A 20226-nucleotide genomic window follows, 5' to 3' on the forward strand; every position below is an offset into this window, starting at 1 on the left:
TGGACCAACAGCAGCCAATGACATGGCATCCCAAGTCATCACGACTGTAGAAACTGAAAACATTGGACTACAAGCAGCTTTGATTCTGTGCCTCTCAGATCTTCCTCCAAGCTCTGGGACTTTGATTTTCAAATGAAATCAAAATTCACTTTCATCTGAAAACAGGACTGTGGATCACTAAGCAACAGTCCAGTTATTTGTTTCCTTAGCCCTCCTCAGTGAGAAGCTTCTGACATCTGTGGTTCAGGAGTTGCTTGACACGAGGCCCATTTCCTGGACTCGTCTGTGTAGGTGGCTCTTGATCCACAGTCCGCTTCTTGTGAAGCTTTCCTAAGTTTGTGAATCTGCTTTGTCTGACAGTCCTCTGAAGGCTGAGCTCATGTTGCTTGTGCACTTTTTCCTTTTCTCTTCCATTTAATTTTCTCTGAAACTGCTTTGAAACTGTTCCATGAGAACAGCCTGCCCCTTCAGCAGTGAGCTTCTGTGGCTTACCCTCCTTGAGGAAGGTGTCAGTGATTAACTTCTAGACAGTAGTCAGGTCAGCAGTCTTCCACATGATTGTAGTTGTGTGAACTGAACCATAGTTATAGGCTGAAGGCTTAGGAAACTTTGATAGATTGGAATTTTCCACAATATTGTAATATTTTGAGATAGTAGATTTTTTGATTTTCATTATTTTTAAGATGTAATCATCAAGATTAAAATTAAAAAAGTCTTAAAATATTTTACGCTGTATGAGATTAATCTAGAATTTATAAAAATGTAACTTTCTGGAGTAAATTACAGGAAAAAATGTTTGAAATTATTTTCTGTTTTTAATGGACCTGTACGATTTTTACCACAAGTTTATGTTATAGGTTTTGAAAAATTAACTGCTGAACATGTCTAGCAAATCAGTGAAATAAAAACTTTCTTTTAAAGGGAAAAAAACCTGTGTCTCACAGTAAAGTACCATATTGTTCCTTTTTTTGCATTTTTAAAATAATTTTACATTAAGAGCCCCTGATAACATTGACCGTAGAAATTTTTTTTTCCTAATTTATGTTATTAAACACAATTTAGGCACCAAGCATTTCTTTTCTATTATTGTAATTCATTTTAAGTACCAGGTTGTGCCTTTGCTGCATCACTAGAAATGCAGACTTAAATCCTTTTTTTTTTCTGTTTTTACATTTCTTTCAATACATTTACACATATCACTGCAGCTGACCAAAACCTTCTTTCTTTCTTTCTTTCTTTCTTTCTTTCTTTCTTTCTTTCTTTCTTTCTTTCTTTCTTTCTTTCTTTCTTTCTTTCTTTCTTTTCATAAATCAGTGCTATTGGTCACTCTTTACATCTGTCAGTGGGGTACAACAGATTTTTAAGATAAAAAAGGGTAAAAAAGAAAAAAAAAAAAAGACCCTGTTTTTGTCATTACCTGAAAAGTCATTTGGAGATAGGAGGTTTTAGCTGATGCCAGGGATATATGGGCTTATTGTGGTACTGAACTGTTTTAGCCCTTTGTACTATCTGTAGATGTTTAAAAGCAAAATTTTTACAGTTAATGTGTGATTTTATATGACATTATAGGATCTGATGAGATTAAATTAGAGAAAAATGGTGATGCAGTGAAGAACCAACCTTACTTTTGTGGGGACAAAGTTTCATTTTGACAGACACAAGGTATTCCCATGACGTGAGAGAGCTGTTGTCCTTCTTTGTTCACCTCAAGCAGATTATTTTTATATTTCTGATATATTTTACATTGGATGCTGTATAACAATAAGTATCTCCTGTTACAGCTGACTTCTTGTCTCTGTTTGCCTACATGGTCTGTATCAGACAATATACAAGAGGAGATTGCCGCACAGTGGTAGTTTTCCTCTGAGAGAGGACTGAATCTCTTCTCCATCCTCTTTATCGCTGCTGTTATAAACTGTCTGCTGCCGTTTAAAAAGTGTAGGTTGACACAGGGCCGGAGTGGGACTCATTTTAAGACCTGGAGTGCCATGGCTCAGACCAACCATGGTGATGTATCACATTGAGTTCTAGCTGTAGCATAGCTGCTGTTTGCATAGAATTAATCCTTAATGTAGCCAAAATATTAGGCGAGGTATCATCACAAAATTCACTGAATACATTCACAGATGTGGACAGTGGTTTGCACGTTTTTATGTCATTTTCTATTGCTCCTCTGGCAAAACTAGCTTACTTGTGTCATCTCCACCTGGAGAGCGCCACCTCATCTTCGTTTAGGATCTTTTTCTGTTTTTTTATGATGCTGAGTTTCTTGAGGTGAAGGGATTGACCATTTTGAAGGAATGAAGATAGATACGGAACCAAATAAGCTTTTGTTTCCAGTCAGACAAACATGGACAGACCTCCCCAACCAAGTGCACTGATTGGCTGACAGACCAGACAGAACACTACTGCTGGGAGATGCAGAGAGAGAAAAGCCATTGTGAGGGGAAACAGTGAGTTGTCATGTCCACACCTGTCAGATCTCTATTTACTGTCACTGTACACCGTCCCTCATGGCCCTAAAACCAGCCCGGCCCACCAGGAATTCTCCAGACTCTTCAGGTTAGCCACCCGGGGATTTAAGGTTAATTTAAGGTGTCATTTAGGGGTCGGTCACTGATGCTTCATTTGACATATCTGCATAATCGTATCCAGTTTCCCGTCTGATGGGGAAGACAGCCCCTGTGAGGTGTATATGTGAACATGCAAGTGAGGGCAGCGTGTCCTGAAATTTTCTAGAATATTGTGTCGAACTGTAGAGCTTTGTGCTCGCAATGAGTTGTCAGCTCTGATTTTTCCAGTGAGACCCCACAATTGGCATGTCTCTTACAAACAAATGACAATCCCTCCATTGAGTCTATGCATTAAAGAATACATCATTTGTCTATAAACATGGATTTCTGTGACAAGATTTCATTTTTATTCATGGAGTCATTTGCTGCATGAAATCTGTGGAATCGCACCACTGCCAAATATAACAACAGTGTATTTGTGTGCCTCTGTGTGTGCTTTTACCGTAGGCATGTTGTGGTCTTTAACTGGTGCAGTATAATCAGACTAAGGTGCTCCAACTGTTTTCTTTGCATAAGTCATGGCGTGCGCATGCATATAAATAGACTTCTTTAAATAAACTTTCATGTAGGAACTGCACCAAATCTTCTTTGAAGTTTGTATTCTGATTGATTAATATATTACCCCCCTTGACTGTTAAAAAGCTTTTTTCTCCCTCATAAAATGTTCCAAATCGTGGTAAAGTGTAAAACTAATTTACTACTTTTGGATTCAATGTTGTTGCAGCCAGTTAGGAAGGGAATGGAGGCTTATTTTCCATGGCTGAAGCGTGACATATGTTGTGAAATAGGTCATTGCAGATTCTTTTTTACTTTTTTTTCATCTTTTTCCTTGATGGAAGCCCATTAAATGGACGAGAAGGCCTCGCTCTGCCTTCGGCGCCTTGCTCAGTCACACATGCAAGAGTTCTACTCAGTCAGAAAGATAATATTTACTGAAAGAATCTGTCAGGAGTGAGGCATAAAGGTTTAAATGCAAGTTTGAGAGCTGCAGTGCAATGCAAATCTACAGTTAGACCAAATGAACTTCTTTTGGTCTCATTACTGTCTTTATTTTCATTGACTGTACATCTATATGGACAAATAGTCTCTTGTTTCTTCTGTTGAGCAAAAGTGGAGCCAAATTAACCTCAGGATGGGCTTTGACATGTTGCATCAGGGCCAGGATTTGGAGCAATCACTTACAGAGGGATTCTGGCTAGTGCAATAGCAGATTTGTTGCCATGCTCCTCCCACGAAATCAAACCACACTTTTAACTCGTACAATAAAATATCAAAGATCCTTTGGGAAAGTCCAGCTCACAGCAGAACAGATCCTTGAGTCAGTCTGAAGAAGACACGGTTATAGAAAGTTATGACTTCATTATCAATGAAACAGTGTGATGCACTGGAAACAAGCGAGGGACAAAGCACAAACACTCAAGCGGAGGGAAATTTTCAACTGATCATCTGTTCTAAGGCTCAGTTTACCAGGGAAGTGAGTGAAGAGTGGTGCAGACTGTAGCTGTGTATGAACAGACTGATGGTCTTCAAAAAGGTTCAAAAACTGACGTCTGTGCTCCTGCTCCTCATCCTCACTGGTGTGTTTATAATAAACTATAAATGAGCTATGTCTGTAATACATGCCTCTGTGCTGTGCTAATTAAGATTTCATCTGAACAGATTAATGTAGTTTAAAACATCTCAGAATTGTGTTTTAAACATAAATGTAATAGCCAAGTTATTTAAAAATGTCATGTTTAAATCCTTCTAAATACTGTTAATGGGACAGGATGGGACGTCCTTGGAGAGAATGTACTTGGGTGGCGTTAGGCTGGATTTTTTAGCTATAATTTCCATTCAAAAGTAGGTTTACTATCACTACTACCTATCACATGCTATTACAATGAATTGCAGCTTGTGCAAAAACATCTTTACTTTTCTTTGAATTATTATCATTATTTTTTTTTAATCGCAGCACGTATGGCATTGTTATTAAGCTTTTTCATTTTTTTTAATCTGTAGGTAATATTAGCTGTAATATTAACTACACTTTATCAGTGTAGGTTTTTCAAATACAAGCTTGGACTGTAAGCATATATAACACAAACTTCTGGAATGACAGTGCATACTATGACATTATAAAAATAGTTAAATTATAATGACAAATCTTCTAAGTGTATCCAAACCTGCTTCTTCTTCTTCTTTTTTTTTTTTTTTTTAGCTAAAAGCAACTGTAAGCTTCCTTTTGGAAGTCAGTCTTTCGTCTAAACAATTTTTCAGTGTAAGGGGTTAAAAGGGTTAAAAATACATTGTAAAATATACACCTTAGCTTCCAAAACAGTAGGTAGTGATCCTCAGAAAACATTTAGCCATTAAAGACAAAGACATCTACCTCAAAAATGGATTTTGTGTGATATCATCAAATGCAAGAAACAAGCCTCCAATATTGATAACGATGCATTATAAGAGGATTTGTAGCTGCTTGTTTACAGTTGTAACAAATCTACTTTATTCCTATTATTAGGGTGTTTAAATTAAGCACCTTCTAGCTCTTTTAGCTACCCAAAACACCCACACTTCAATGTGTCCTGTAATGGTGAAGTCCCTGAAGTAAACGCTGCTACGTCGTGAACACACAAACTCAAACATATCTCCATCCACAGTGAGGAGATCAAAGGCCAGGCTGTGTGTTTTGCCAGGTGTCTGGACTTCAGCTTCAGCTGGACTTCCTGGTGGTCTACGTGTGTGGATGCATTTGTGTGAATGTGTGTTTGGTCATGTGTGCGCACATATGCCATAGGAATGTGTAAAAGGTACTGCGAAAGATTGATGTATTGAATGCACGGTTGTGACACCAGAAGTCGCCCAGCTGCAAACCCCGCGATGACACCTGCTGTGTGTATAGACAGAGAGGGTAGAGGTCAAATAATTTACACACCTGGAGAGAAAACACTGACACACACCAGCACACAGCTCCTTTGTCATACCATGAATAGTCATTTCTTTCTTATGCATCTGTTTGTCTTTCCTTTCAGCGTCTCTGCCGCTTAACTAACAATAACTCTTCTCGTTCTTCAATCTGCTGCAGGTTACCGACCACAGACTGGTGTGATCACACCGTCTTTTGGTATAAAGGGTAATGGAAGTGCAAGCGTCCCGAGGGGTCCTGTCCCAGCCCGGCCTTTACCTCAGCCCCACCCTGAGGACACGCTGGTTCAGATGGCAGAGCACATACCTGCTGGGACTCGAACACCCATGTGTGCCCACTGCAACATGGTCATCAGGTGACGGTCAAATACGGTGTCCTGTAAAGTCACGTTAAGGTGGCTGTTAATAAGCTGGGGGTATACTTGATGTTTCACCTTGCATATGCATGGCTGTGTCATGAACATTCTCGTAAATATACTGCACTTTTTATGTGACACATTTTACTGGAGGACACCACTAGAGGGCACACAAGACAGATTGGGGGGTAGTCATAATTGATTTGACACCACACACTTGTGTTGTGACAAGGCTTGAAGCTCAATATTTTCACCCTGGATGCACAGACATCCTTTTGTACTCAAGCAAATTAATCAAGGAAAGTCAAATATTCCCACTTTCTTATTATTTAGTTTCCCCCTCAGGCAGTTGAAATGAGTATCCTAAAACCATCACAAGTGCATTACCTGCGTATGAAACAGGAGAACTCCAACAGTCTGATTGTAGCAGAGATGAGGAGAAACGGGTTTAGTTGCACCCAAACGTGAGATGAATCAGATGTGAATAACAATCGCTTTTTGATTGATGAATTTGAAACTTTTTCCCCTTACATTTAAACACAGGGATTTTCCTTTCTTTCCCTTTGGTTGAAGTCCAGACATTTGTGCAAATCACCATAGACTTTTTCCCCCCTCCAATCCACCAGCTTCCTCTTGTCCAGCAGCGGACACAGCCTAACCAAAATGTTATCTTCCACCTTGTGTCACCTTACATTACATAGCACTAGAGGTAGAGTGGTTCACATGCTAATGGATGCCAAGTCTGGGCCTCTATCAGAGAAAGCTCAGATAAACTCACTTATTGTGTGGAGGAAATTAGTCTCTGTTGTTTTCCCACTTAACCAAATCACCAGTGGACAGAGCCAAGTTGCTGCCTGAGGAGAGGCAGAGGATTACTGTCACCAAACACCTAGAGACACACTGGATCTCCAAAATGAAGCTAATGCAACATTTAGCAACCTCAATGGAAAGAGTAATAGATCAGTGAACAGTAATTTAATCAGACTAAATTCAAATTGTTTCGCTTTTTAAAAGACCTGTGTGTAGAAGGAGGTCTTTTGAAACAAATGAAGAGTAAATAATATCTTAGTGTATGTGTATTAGTGCATAATCTGTGCAAGGTTGCAACACAAAGTTTCTGCAGAAATTGAAAGCAAAAACACATCTCAAAGAAGTAGGGACACAGCCAGTCTAGAAACGTATGGGAAATGAGGAGACCAGTTGCTGGAGTTTTCAATGTTGTCTGTTGGGGAAAGGTCTGGACTGCAGGCAGGCCAGTTCAGCAGCCGGACTCTTCGACTGTGAAGCCATACTGTTGTGATGGAAGCAGCATTGTCTTGCCAAAATATGCAAGGCTATCTCTAAAAGAGACGTCTGGATGGGAGCATATGTTTCACTAAAACCGCTACATACTTTTCAGCATTGATAGCGCCTTTTTCAGATGTGGTAGCTGCCCACACCATCGGCACCAATGCAACCCTGTACCATCAGTGATGCAGGCTTTTGAACTGTGCATTAATAAGCTGGATGATACCTCTCCTCTTTAGTCTGCAGGACATGGTGTCTGTGATTTCCAAAAAAAATATCAAATTTTGAATCATCTTTCCACAGAACAGTTTTCCATTTTTGCCTCAGTTCATTTTAATGAGCTTTGGCTTAGAGAAGATGTAAGTATTTCTGGACTGTGTTCCCATATGTCTTCTTCTTTGCATGATACTGCATTTGTGGAAATCATTGTCTGCCAACTGTGTTGACAGACAGTGATTTCTGGAATTGCTCCTGAGCCCATGCAGTGATTTCCAATACAGAATCTTGTCTGTTTTTAATGCCTGAAGATCAGGAGCATCCGATATTGTCCTTCAGCCTTGTCTCTTTCACACAGAGATTTCATGAGGTTCTTTGAATCTTCTGATGATATTATGTACTACATGGATGTATATTCATTCAGTATACAATTTTATGTTGAGGAACATTTTTGTAAAATTGTTCCACAGTTTTTAGACCTAGCTTTTTGCAGATTGGTTAACCTCTGCCCATCTTTTCACCTGAGAAACCATGCCTCTCTAAAACCAATTTACCGTATTGGCTGCACAATTCTCCTCTAGCTGTTTTTCAAAATTTCTGCTTACTTTTCTGGCATTTTGTTGTCCTATCCCTACTTTTAAAGATGGGTTGCTGGAATCAAATTCAAAATGAGGCAACATTTTTAACGAAATGTAATATTTCTCAGTTTTAACATCTGATGTATTGTTTGTAATCTATTGTGAATCAAATATGGGTTTATGAGATTCGAAAATCATTGCATTCTGTTTTTTAAGGTCCCAACTTTTTTGAATTGGGGTTACACTCTCACTTTATGCTTGAAAGATTTATCAGGAAGCATGGTGAAAAAAATCAGTCAGTCTTTTTATTTATTATAGCCACTCTGTTAGTCAATATTTAAACTCAATTTAAATGTGGAAATTAAGATATGTAGCAGTTTACCTAAATATTTTGTCATTTATTTATATTTTCCTATTTGTAATCCACTGGCTGCTTGTTGAAGTAGCAAATCTTGTTGATAACCTTGTTTGTATCTTTTGTTTCAGAGGGCCGTTTTTGGTAGCGATGGGGAAATCCTGGCATAAGGAAGAATTTAACTGCGCCCACTGCCGTACATCTCTAGCAGACACAGGCTTTGTGGAAGAACAAGGCTCTGTCTACTGTGAACACTGCTATGAAGAGTTCTTCGCTCCATCATGCAGCCGCTGCCAAGCCAAAATACTGGGGGTGAGTATGTGAGTGAAATAAAGCAGCTGATGAGTGTACTGTATGTTTGGAGAGGTGAGCAGGGGCTTTACTTTTTTGTGAAGGTTACTGAACAGAATTTTCTGTAAAATGTTTTCTGCAACCTCCGTTCCAGTTCATCCCAAAAGTGCTTGACAGTGTCACCCAAAAGAACCAAAATATCTCTGGCTCTGCAGCCAATCATATTGTTAAGCATTTAACATACATTAATGCTTCATTGCAGTGCTTTATTACATCTAAACTTGTCATGTCCATTGGACTGAACAGTTGCTCCCATTCAGCCTTTGTAGCCCCAACCCCAAACATGTTACACACATGAGAGTCCTTACAGAAAAATATGGTGAATTTCTATAGTGACCACCCCTGAAACTGTGGAATGTGGTACATGTCCGGGTGTTAAAAGAATTAGGCTTAGAGGCCCACAGGCTGCAGGTGTAGCATGAACCCGGTGTGTCAGGAAGCTGAGATCTATGCGCTCGCCACCGCTCTGACATTCATCCCTCACGTGTTCTAACCTCTTTAGCCTCAATCCCTTTCAACCCTCTATTTCTCACACATCTTCAACCAGCTTACGGCTTCTTATTAACCTGTTTTCTCACTCCCTCTCCTCTAATCCTTCATCTCACCCCGGCCCACCAACTTTCCATTGATTCCTCGTCCTGTCTTGTTCTCACAGTTTAAGGGTGGGAAAGAAAGCAGTTTGTCTTTTTTAAGCTGGGTCATGTGGTCCTAGAGGAAAAAAATGAGATTTAAATGTGGTATGAGAAAAGGAAAGACATAGGAGCAGCTATACATTTTCTATAAAGCAGATCAGAAATAGTCACCACTGTTACCTCTTTCAGGAGGAGTTCCACAAGGATCACTGAGGGGGCCTTTTCTATTCACTGTATATTTAAATTACACTGTCTTTTAATTAGCAGTGGTCGAGCTTATCTTTATTTCTTACTGGATATCCACCATACATTCTAACAATTTCATGGCTCTCTGCCTGCGATAGCCGAGGCCTGATGTATTGTGTTAGCAGTTTTCCTGTCTGTCATTGGTCTGTCTGTACGTTAGCCCTTCAGTCTGGGCCATTCATGTGTACTCAATATTTTAAGAAAACATTGACAGATTTTCATCAGATTTTGCACAAATGTTAACCCTGACCCATGATTGAACTGACAAGATGTTAGAATTTTAAAGGTCAAAGGTCAAGGCCATTAGGCCTCATGTTTATCGTTTGCTTACCAGTGCATCCTTATAATCATAATGTCTTTAGAAGATTTTGATGGAGTTTCTTCAAACTTTTAATGTGATATCTCAAAAATACTTTAAGAGATTTTCCCCAAACCTTTCTCAAATGTCAACTAGACTCAAGGATTAACACATTAGATTATAAAGTTCAAAGGTCAAGGTGGCTTGTGTTCATCCCTTGCTTGTGAATGCATTATCTGAAGAATACTTGGAGGGATTTTCTTCCAACTTTGCATATATGTTCACTCTTACTCAAGGGTGGAGTTATTAGATTTTGGAGGTCAAAGGTCAAGAACAAACGTCAGCAGGCCTAATGGTCAGCCTTTGCTTATAATAGGAAACTCAGAAGCCCTACTTTTTGACCTTCAGTTGTGCTTTCTTTGTCCAGCTATTGAGGACTTCACAGAGGCATGTAACTACCGAATGGTATTCTTAGTTTCATGCTTCTTGTCCTGTGAGTTTTTCAACTGCAGAAATTCAGCTTTGTTACACATAAACCCTTTTTTTTTTTTTTTTTTTTAAGGCACACAATTATCATTTCTTGTGGACAAATCTAGATAAGACTCAAATTAATTCGATGTGAAATTATTTTCACTATTTTGACAGTTATGTGGATTTGTCTTAATATGCATTTTTCTGAATCTCAACATCATGGCACATGAGGAAAACTCAGTGGTTTTTTATGCAGTAGTATTGCCATAATCACATATTGTCAGTATGTATTGATACTAATACTCATGGTGTGTTTACAGTTTACTAACATATGAACAGTAGTATTACAAATAATAGCCAAACATGCCAATGTTGTAGTTACGTGTTTAAAAAGTAACCTGTTAGCTCTCCATCTTTTGGTTAATTTAACTTTACTGGCAAAGTTTGCTGTTTAAAAAAATTGAAGCTAATTAGGAAGAGCAGGAAAAAAAAGCAGTTCATCAAGTGACCCAATCCCCCCATTAGGTTGTATATCAGGTTATCCATTTTACAGCAGAAGTAGGCATTTACATCCTGGTTCTTGTTTCTAATCTGGTGACCCTCATCATCATCAGGCTTCAAACAGTGGTTCAGGAACCAGTGGATGACTTCACTAAGTTATTTCCATGTTTTAACAGTTATTTGTTCATACTTTCTACTCACTGTAATCAAATCAAAGACTGAATGCTGCTCTCATGATCTGTGTTAGATGTGTCCAGCTCACCATGCTGTTTGCATTTTCCCCTAGGAGGTGATAAACGCCCTCAAACAGACGTGGCACGTCTACTGCTTTCTGTGTGCTGCCTGTCAGCAGCCTATTAGAAACAACACCTTCCACCTGGAGGACGGAGAACCATTCTGTGAACAAGGTGAGGGAGAAATGATATCTGACTACTGTAGACAGCGATGCATTTAGAGCAGCCAGATACCAGGAGACTGCGCTTTAGTATGATTATCCATACTATGCCTGAACAATATGTCTATAGCTACAACCTGATTATGAAGCTCACTTACCCACCTCCTATGCAAACAGCAGCCCATACATCAGGATTATTCAATTAGTGGCCCGGGGGCCACATGCGTCCCGGAACCAACCCCCAAGTGGCCCAGCCTGTGGTCATGCCAGAGATGCAGAGGACAGCCTGTTTTGCAAGTTTTCATAAGTTACCACAGTATTTCAGACTATGAAAGCAACACTCCGCATAACCTAGCAACAGTCTACCTACAATGCACTGCATTGTTCTGAAGCGTTGCTAGCAATTGCCACAGAAGTAGCCCCAAGAAACTGAGTATAAAACATGTCCTTTTAAACTGTAGCTACAAATGTGCAAATTTAGTTTTTTTGCACTTTAAGATATGCCTGGGTAAGATGTGACCAAAAATATTTAAAAAATTTCATTTCATTTTTTCATTCTAATTCTTGTATTTTGATTCAAGTGAAAAAAAACTTTATACTATGTCAGGTTATATTCAAATACAGCTCTTTTGTTGAGTTTTATGCACTTTTTGATGAGCTTTTGTCATGGTGCCAAATTTAAAAGGGAGACTATGAATAAAAAGTGCATATTTTTCATCAAACTGATCTGTATCGGTGCGTAATTTGGCAATACCAGCTGCTTACTGGGTGCTGAACATGTCTGGACCGTCACATTTCTTGATTTTCAAATTTGGCCTGGTTGAATTTGTAATTGAATGGCCCTGCCATACATCATTTCTGTGGATCTCTTATGATGGCTTAGTATCCCACATGCTGTCTGCAGTGAAGCCGCTGACATTGCAAATGAATAGGAGTGAATTAGCCACAAGCTAAAGAGCTAGCAGGACCTCTTTAAAAGCTTATTAGACCACAAATAAGCTATTAAAAGACTAGTGATAGTATTTAGTAAATAAATATTGTAGGGTACTAGTTAAACTGAAATTACAGCTTAATTCAAGACAAAAAATCATAAGGAAGCCGTGATGTGACGGACCAGCTGGTTCTAAGAGCTGGCTCTTTTTGTGACTGATGGGATCTGGTTCCATTTGAGAGTTGGTTTCTTTTTTCTACATTTTTGTTGTTTTTCTAAGATGAAAAAAGGCAAAATTGTACCAAATCAAGATTCATTTGGAGATGAAAGACTGGCTCTTATTACTGGGCTGAGACATAATCCAGATCTCTGAAAAGTCCCATCATCCCAAGCAAGGCTAGATGGACGTAAATAAATCCATGCCTTCGTTTAAGAAATGAACACAGATCAGTGTATGCATGCCAGTATGTATAGAATTTACATAACCATTACAATACTGATAAAGGCATCCTAGACACTTCTATATGCAGACTGAGCTATTAGATAACAAACTGTTGGTATCTGAATGCCTAGAATGAATATGAATTTCCTCAGATGTACTGTATAAATGAGGTAAAAGTTTATTCAGTATCACTGATACATTTGCCCTCTTGTCCCTATAACAGACTTCTACAGGTTGTTCGGCACTGGCTGCCATGGCTGTGAATTCCCGATTGAGGCTGGAGACAAGTTCCTGGAGGCCCTGGGTTACACCTGGCATGACACCTGCTTTGTCTGTTCTGTAAGTGAAGACACTTTATTCACAATAAAACCAATGAATGTACTCTTGTCCATCCAAGCGACAGGTCTGCACTTCATGAAGGACTGTGTGGTAGTGATGCACAAATGTCCTCTGCATGACTTTTGGCTTTTATACCATTTTTCAAAGAGCATCATTAATTTAAATCAGTGATATGGTATTCTATTATGTAAACACCCTAACTTTCTATCTTTGGTTGTTTTCCTCAGGTGTGCTGCACCACTCTGGAGGGCCAGACCTTCTTCTCCAAGAGAGACAAACCTCTCTGCAAGAAACACGCTCACACACTGAAAATATGAAGACTTCTCTCATTCTCTATTCAAACATTTCCTCTTTGTTTTTGGCGTTACAGGCCAATACAGTTCACACTACAATAAAGCTCAGGCAAATAGGGCACACTAGAGGCACTAGCAGGCTGGGATAAAGGAGACAAGTCTGCTATATTTACTCCAAATAGATCATATTTTTGGTTTTTCTGGATTTTATTCAGTCAAACATCCTAAAATGTCAGTTTTACTACCAAACAGAGACAGAAATGTAGTAATATATATGGGTTTGGGGATTCTTTTCTTTAACTCTTTAATCTTTTTTGGCCTTTGTAATGTTTTAAATCAACAAAACACAGTGCTGGAGATTTATGAAAGTTTGAGCTAGTTTGAAAAAAAATGTACTTTAAGTGTTTCTGTTTGTGTTGCAGTGTAAAATTCAACAATCCTACCAGCTGCTCTTAAGACAAGTCCAAGAAAACACTAGCCATCTATATTTTTATTGGTTGAACTTCATTATACTTTATTGTAATGTTTTTTTTTTTCCAGATAAATGGCATATGAATACACCTTTTAAACTCAGAATCTGCAATTAAGATTTCAAGAATGTACTTTTGTTACCATGGGCTTACTGTGATGTCTTGTGCCATGATAAAAGCAAAATGAAGTTATTTGATCTTTTTTCTTTCATTTAAAAAACTGCATTTTAGTTTTTACCCATCATATGAAATGGCAAACATTGCCAGAAATGTTTCTGGTTTCAAAACGACATTCAGTATTATGAAACTGGATCAGTGAGGCACATGAAGAAAAGAAACAAAGGTGGTCTGTTTTTATGGAGGGCAGAATTTAGCCCAACACCATGTCCTAATAGCATATGAGAGTCACTTATCACTTCACATTGCATATCATCTGATGCTCGATATCAAAGATTTGCCTGCTTGGCAAATTTTAATCTCACCCCGCAGTAAATACATCATAAAATATAAAGCAAATATTACAAACATTTAATATTAAATTTTATGCATTATTCCTTTAATTGCTGAAAGATTCTGTCCTACGTAAGCTGCATGGAAGATGTGCTTTTTCAGTCATGTCAAGGTCAAACATAGATGATATAATCCTTTAAGTAAACTGTGTATATTTTTGTTGTTTATAGAGGGAAGACATGTCTTATCTGATAATATGTGTTTAATTGTTTGGGTACTGGGAACTTATTTTTCACGGACTGGTGCAGGGAATGTATAGGCAGTATTATTTGTGTTTTTAGTATCCAAATTGACCTTCAGCCATCCCAACGTGTTGATTCGGAGATATTTTCTTTTCATTATGACTGGGGTGGGTGCATTTTGTCTTTTTTATTAACTAGTGTTTTAAACACAAGAGAAATGGCATCAAACGTTCATTTAATTATAATACAAGAAAGCTGTTTTATTGTATTGAACATGCATAGATCTAGTATCATGTACAAAGGAAACTCAGAACAAAAACCTGAAATATCACCTTATTAAAATTATTTAAAGTGGTCTGATTTATCTAATAAATAATGTGCTTTAAACCCCAGGAGAAATATGCTTCTGTGTTTGCTTTCCTTTCTGTCAGTGTAACACTATCTTAGCTCACTAAACTTCCTGTATTATCACTTGAGAAAGCACATGGCAGCACAGTCGAGTCAAACTTAAGCAGTGTGAAATGCAGATTTCAACGCGTGTCTCCACCGTGCTGAGAAAGGTCAAAGGAGTCAGAGAGAGAAGCAGAGGTGAAGTGGTGGCTGAGAGAGCAGCGCTGAAGAAGCTGGATTTAATACATCTGAATATTATAAAGATGTTATCTGATTATTTCCATGACAGATTAACAAATTTAAATGCTCACAGAGACAAAACCCACTAGCACTATGTTGAAAATAGTGTAGAAAAGACTATGTGGAGTATGTACGACTCTATGGAGTTTATTCCTTGGTAGCGGTGCATGCTCACCTTGATAGCAGCTACGTCATGTGTTTTGTTGCTCTGATTGGCCCTTAAAGATGTGACAGACCTAACATTCATCCAATCACTCTCTGAGTTTTTTTTCCAAAGGCTCTGCCCTTTCCCAAACGCTGTCTATTGGCATGTCAGGTTAATAATGTCTATTTTAACTGCAAAAAACAGGAAAACACAAAACAAAACACAAACAATTCAACCAATAACAGGTCCTAGGGGCTTTGTCTTCAACACACTGCTTGTCTGCATTGTCAGGAGTACTCCCTGGATGCAGGTCTTTCATTATTAGGTGTCTAGGTGCAATGAGGTTTAAGGGCATAGGGGTGCAAACCATGTGCCCTAGGGCTTTAGAGGTAAGGGATGCCAAAGCAACTCCACATGACCCCAAAGGGATGAGTGGCTTTTATTTAGATTTTCAGTATTGCACATTTCATTTAATATTGCTTCAGCAGAAAGGAGAATAAATGGAGCCAGCTTATGAAGGAACATTTTAACAAAGCAATAACTTTTTAGCAAACTTTTCAGGTCCAGGGAGTTGGCTCCTACATCACTAACCCAACACACATGGATCTAATATTAATAAATCAAATCTGAGGAGAGACCATTTCTCTAGGCTTTTCAGTGTCCCAGCCATTTCTGAGGGCAGGTTTGACTGCTGCACCACCATGCATCCCCATTGTGAATTATTATAGAAAAAACACTAGACAGTTAAGTATTTTTAGTTGTTTATTATTTATTAGACACTTAGAGAGTGGCTTGTGGAATCTCTATAGGGTACCTCACTCAATCACTTCTCTCCAGCTAATGCACTTCTCCGTGGCACTAATCACCCCTCATACTGCTGAGTGAATTTTAGAGGTGCAGAGAGGAACGTGTTAGCCTGGGTGTGCGTGGATGGGTGTGTGTATGGTTTAGGGCGCGAGGAACAGAGAGAGTGAGAGAGCTGTAAAGAAAAAGGCAACGACTCTAGCGAGGGAACAGACCGACTCGTTGACCTGGAGTAGTCTACCGAGGACAACTTGCCGTCTCCATCGGAACCAGAACGTGCCCGAAGGTGAGTAAACTTTAAAACAAGCGCATGGCATCCCCGTGTGTCTCCTCGCTTGCTCGAGCAGCATCAAGTTTGACAGGCGTTGCCTACTTTTTGTTTGCTAGGTGTTGACAGTGTGCTGCACGTGCGTTTGACTTGTTTACTTCAGGTTGCGCGAGACAGAATGCGTAGATGCTGAGCTTCACTGTAACGATAGAGAGATGATTTAAAGTGGCGGAGGGTTAAAAGAGTGGACACATTTTTGTTACAACAACGTTAAGCACATGATCATATTTGTTTGAAGGTGTGGGTTACTCTGTCGTTTCCAGTGAGGAACAACAAAGCTAATACAGACTATGTTATTGAATTGCATTTAAGCAATAGCACTTTTACATATAGTAAAAAGGCCAAATAAGAAAAATGTCTGAATAAATTCAACTTAATGAAATAAAATAAATTTGCTGTGAGCCTAGATACCTGTATGTAGCCCTCATATATCCACATTTAAAGGTGTTCATAACATAGTCTTAAGCTGTGGGGAACACATTTGGGAAATGTGAGAGCTCACATGCAAATGCACAGCTCCAGCCTATGCATTTTAGTTTGATTCCCATTTTAGTGTTTAACCTCCTGAGACAAAGATCATCTGCCCATGTTTAACTTGATGAATATGGTTGAATTGAAGGTGTAAGAATGTAAAGGTACCCCACAATATAATTAAAAAATATATACAAAAAAATCATCAATTTGATTAAATTTGAGAAAGAATATACTGTATGTTGAAATTGGTAGCACCCTTTAACCTCTTAAGACCCTGCATGCACACATGAAGATATTTGGCTTTTCCACAACAAAATATTTTTCCTACTTCTTATGGGGAGGGATATTTGCTTGGATATTTCAACTATTTTCGTGGAATTTTGGTGTATTTGTTGTTTGTTTTTTGTATATTTTTTGGAAAATTTCATTGGATGTTCTGGAGGAATTTTGCTTTGAAAATTTGTTTGGATGTTTGGTACATTTTTGGGGAAATTTGGGTACTGTATTTGGATTTTTTTGGTGGTGAACATGATTTGAATTTTGTGGCTATTTGCCTTGAAAGTTATTTGTTAATGGGAGGTTTTTTTTTTTTTTTTTTGGTATTAGGGAGAATTTTCCCTCATTTTCATGGAATTCTTTGGAATGTAAATATAAATACTGGGGAAAAATGGTTGTATTTTGAAATCTTTGGGGAAATTGTTATTGGTTTGTATCTGTGTGACGTCTAGCCAATCAGAGAGTGCTGTGGGCGGGGCATTTGGTGAAATTGTGGCGAGTGAAAACAAAGCCAGAGGGGAAGAAACACCTCACAAGTGATTGATTCATTTTATCAGTTTTTTTTTTTTATTTTATCAACTTTGCTTACCTGACATGCTGTAAATCAAGTACAGAATCAACAATGTGTCATGAGTATGATCACGACAATTTAGGCTTGGTATCAGCATTCAGTAGCAGTGCATCTCTTGTTGACTAGATAAGACATTTTTACATTCTTCAAACTTTTTACAAAAAAGATTCCGTTAGACTTCCTCATGAATTCTGTAAAGATGCTAACCCCTATAATTCCATATATTCTGCACGCTCTGCAGTTTATTTATTTAAAAAATAACCCTCCTGTTGGGAGTTTTTGGGAGGAAGGCTAATGCAGTAGCAATGACCTAACTTTTGTTTTTTAAGCTCCATGAAGTGAACCGCCTTCTTCAAGGACTCGGAAATCATCGAAAAAAACCTGAGCACAGCCTCCAGCGCTGAATAACCTACAACCCAGTATTCCCCATGCACCCCACTTATATCCACACATAGGCATGCACAAAGTATTCGACTCTCCCCCCCCGAGTCCAGTAACCAGGTCCAGGTGTTTGTCAGTGTGGGTTATGACAAGAGTATATCTGCATGTGTGCGTATGTGAGCATATGAGCGGTATGTATGTGTGAATGTATATCCAGATGCCATTATACTGTTGTTTCAAATCTTACCTCACCTCATCTGAGGGGTCCTGGGTCAGAAACACCAGGGACCCATGCAGGAAAACACTCAGCAAATCTGACTGAGGGAAGCTGAGATCCAGATGTGTGCGTCAGTCTTTGACTGTTTGTGAGGACTTTTTTTCTTGTTTGTCAATCTGGTAAGTGAAAGCAGTTGTCGAGGTTTTTCTGGGAACGGCGGATATTTTATTTATTTATTTATTTTAGGTCAGTACCACATCACGAAAATCCGAGAAACAGCCACGTTCTCAATTGGCTGTGTAATTGAGTTTCACATCGCGGCTGTAAACAGAAAACTTCCCTCATTTGCTCTCCTTGTGTCTGTGTGCGAGTGTGTGAATAAGTGGGAGCGAGGCGAAGTGAAACACTTAACGTTTTCAGACGCCTCGTGATGTGAGACAAAGTGTCTGACACTGAAAATTCAGATCACACTGCTCCAGCTTAATCTGCCAGCCAAGAATAGCAAATTTGTGTAAAAACAAATATCTGTCTGGAGAGACAAGGAGCAGAACACAGTGAGGATAAAACTGAAAGAAAATGGTCAGGGAGGAATATTTGCTCACTAAAGGTGTCAAAATGTTTGATACTTTTTGATTCCAGTGGTATAAGATAATAAAAATCTTTATTTTCATAATCAAATCGTACTCTAAAGGACCAGTGCTTTTAAATAATTTAGCTACATCAGTGGCAAAAGACAGGTTTGAAGGAAGGAAATAACTCTTTTAAAAATTGTGAGGAAACCTCTCGACACTGTCTAAACTGCACAAAACACTGGCATGGTAGCCCATGTTGAGATCAATTTAGATACCAGGTAGAAGTTTACCTGCATGATAACCTGTTGAGGGCTATTAAGGGAGATTTTGTAGCCTAGCTGTCATAGCCAAGTTCCCAGTGTACAGAGGCTCCATTCCAACATGTCATTCCCTACTCTCTCTCAACTTACTTTCCAACATTATCCAGTCCAGATAAAGACATAAAGCGGACACCAAACACTGCACATCACCTCAAGCACACCATCCCCACTGTAGAGCAAGCTGGTGGCAGCATCATGCTGTGGGGATGCTTCTAGGCGGCCAGCCCTGGAAGGCCTGTAAAGGTAGGGGGTAAAATGAATGTGGCAAAATATAGGAACATCCTGGAGGACAATCTTATTCAGTCTGTAAGAGAACTACGACTAGGGAGAAGATCTATTTTCCAGTAGGATAATGACCAAAGCATACAGTGAAAGCTACACAGAAAGAGTGTGATGGGCTTTTTCATGTAGAAATTAAATTGGCTAGGAGCAAAATGATTCTGGAGAGCGTTAGGTGTTATTAACTATATGGATAAAAGTCTTTGGTCATACTTTTCCACTTTGGCCATGTGGCCATAGACAAAGTTTCACTCGCCAGTGTGGGAACTCAGACCATTTGCGACAATCGGACCACAGTAAAAGAACATAAATCTTTAATTTTGATCATGTGTCATGAAAGATTCAAACAGATGCTGAGGACAGAGGACCAGAGTGGGAATGGGATGCATTCAGTCTGAGCAGAGGCAGGGATAAAACGTATACCCCCGGAGATGAAAATGTGTCATCAGTGCCAGAAGGGAGGGAATATTCTCTCCCTGATATACATAACTACATAACTGGTTACAAGTATTATTACCATGACTTTAAAAACACAATCCTAAGTCCGTCCTCGGCTGGTTCTCTCTTCCATCTGTCTCTCCATCTTGCTCTTCCTGCTAGAGCGCCCCCTGGAGGCCCGGTGCTTTTTGTCGTTTCTGGTTTTGAAGAGCGTTTTGGATTAGGATCTTGTTGAGTGTGGAATCATGTCTGTATTAGAAGCGCGTTTGTCATTCATGAATTTGTTTTTGATTCTTGGAGAGCGTTTTGTCAGTTGCATCGCGTTTCCCCTTTTGAAGTTTGATTGGACTTTTGATTTGGTCTCTAAAGTTTAAGCGTTTCTCTTATTGAAGCCGTTTTGTTTCATTTAGAGTGTGTCTGGCTTTTGCAGACCGTTTGCCCTTACTGGCCACCATAGAT

General features: G+C 39.0%; 2 protein-coding genes across 6 annotated transcripts in view; both read left to right on the forward strand.

Moving 5' to 3' along the window:
- Positions 1-13832, forward strand: part of pdlim5a (PDZ and LIM domain 5a) — a 125270-nt gene extending 111438 nt beyond the window's left edge. For all 5 annotated transcript variants that reach the window (XM_041786945.1, XM_041786946.1, XM_041786947.1 and 2 more), the window contains 5 exons: positions 5641-5836; positions 8404-8584; positions 11058-11178; positions 12762-12877; positions 13105-13832. In XM_041786945.1, coding sequence (XP_041642879.1) covers positions 5641-5836; positions 8404-8584; positions 11058-11178; positions 12762-12877; positions 13105-13194 — 704 coding nt within the window. In that variant the 3' untranslated portion in view covers positions 13195-13832. The remainder of the gene's footprint in view (positions 1-5640; positions 5837-8403; positions 8585-11057; positions 11179-12761; positions 12878-13104) is intronic.
- A 2213-nt stretch (positions 13833-16045) lies between these two features.
- Positions 16046-20226, forward strand: part of bmpr1ba (bone morphogenetic protein receptor, type IBa) — a 156264-nt gene continuing 152083 nt past the window's right edge. The window contains exon 1 of the mRNA XM_041788291.1: positions 16046-16197. The gene's annotated coding sequence lies outside the window, so the exon portion shown is untranslated. The remainder of the gene's footprint in view (positions 16198-20226) is intronic.

The sequence above is a fragment of the Cheilinus undulatus genome, linkage group 5 (genome assembly GCF_018320785.1).
Source record: "Cheilinus undulatus linkage group 5, ASM1832078v1, whole genome shotgun sequence".
Taxonomy (NCBI): Eukaryota; Metazoa; Chordata; class Actinopteri; order Labriformes; family Labridae; genus Cheilinus; species Cheilinus undulatus.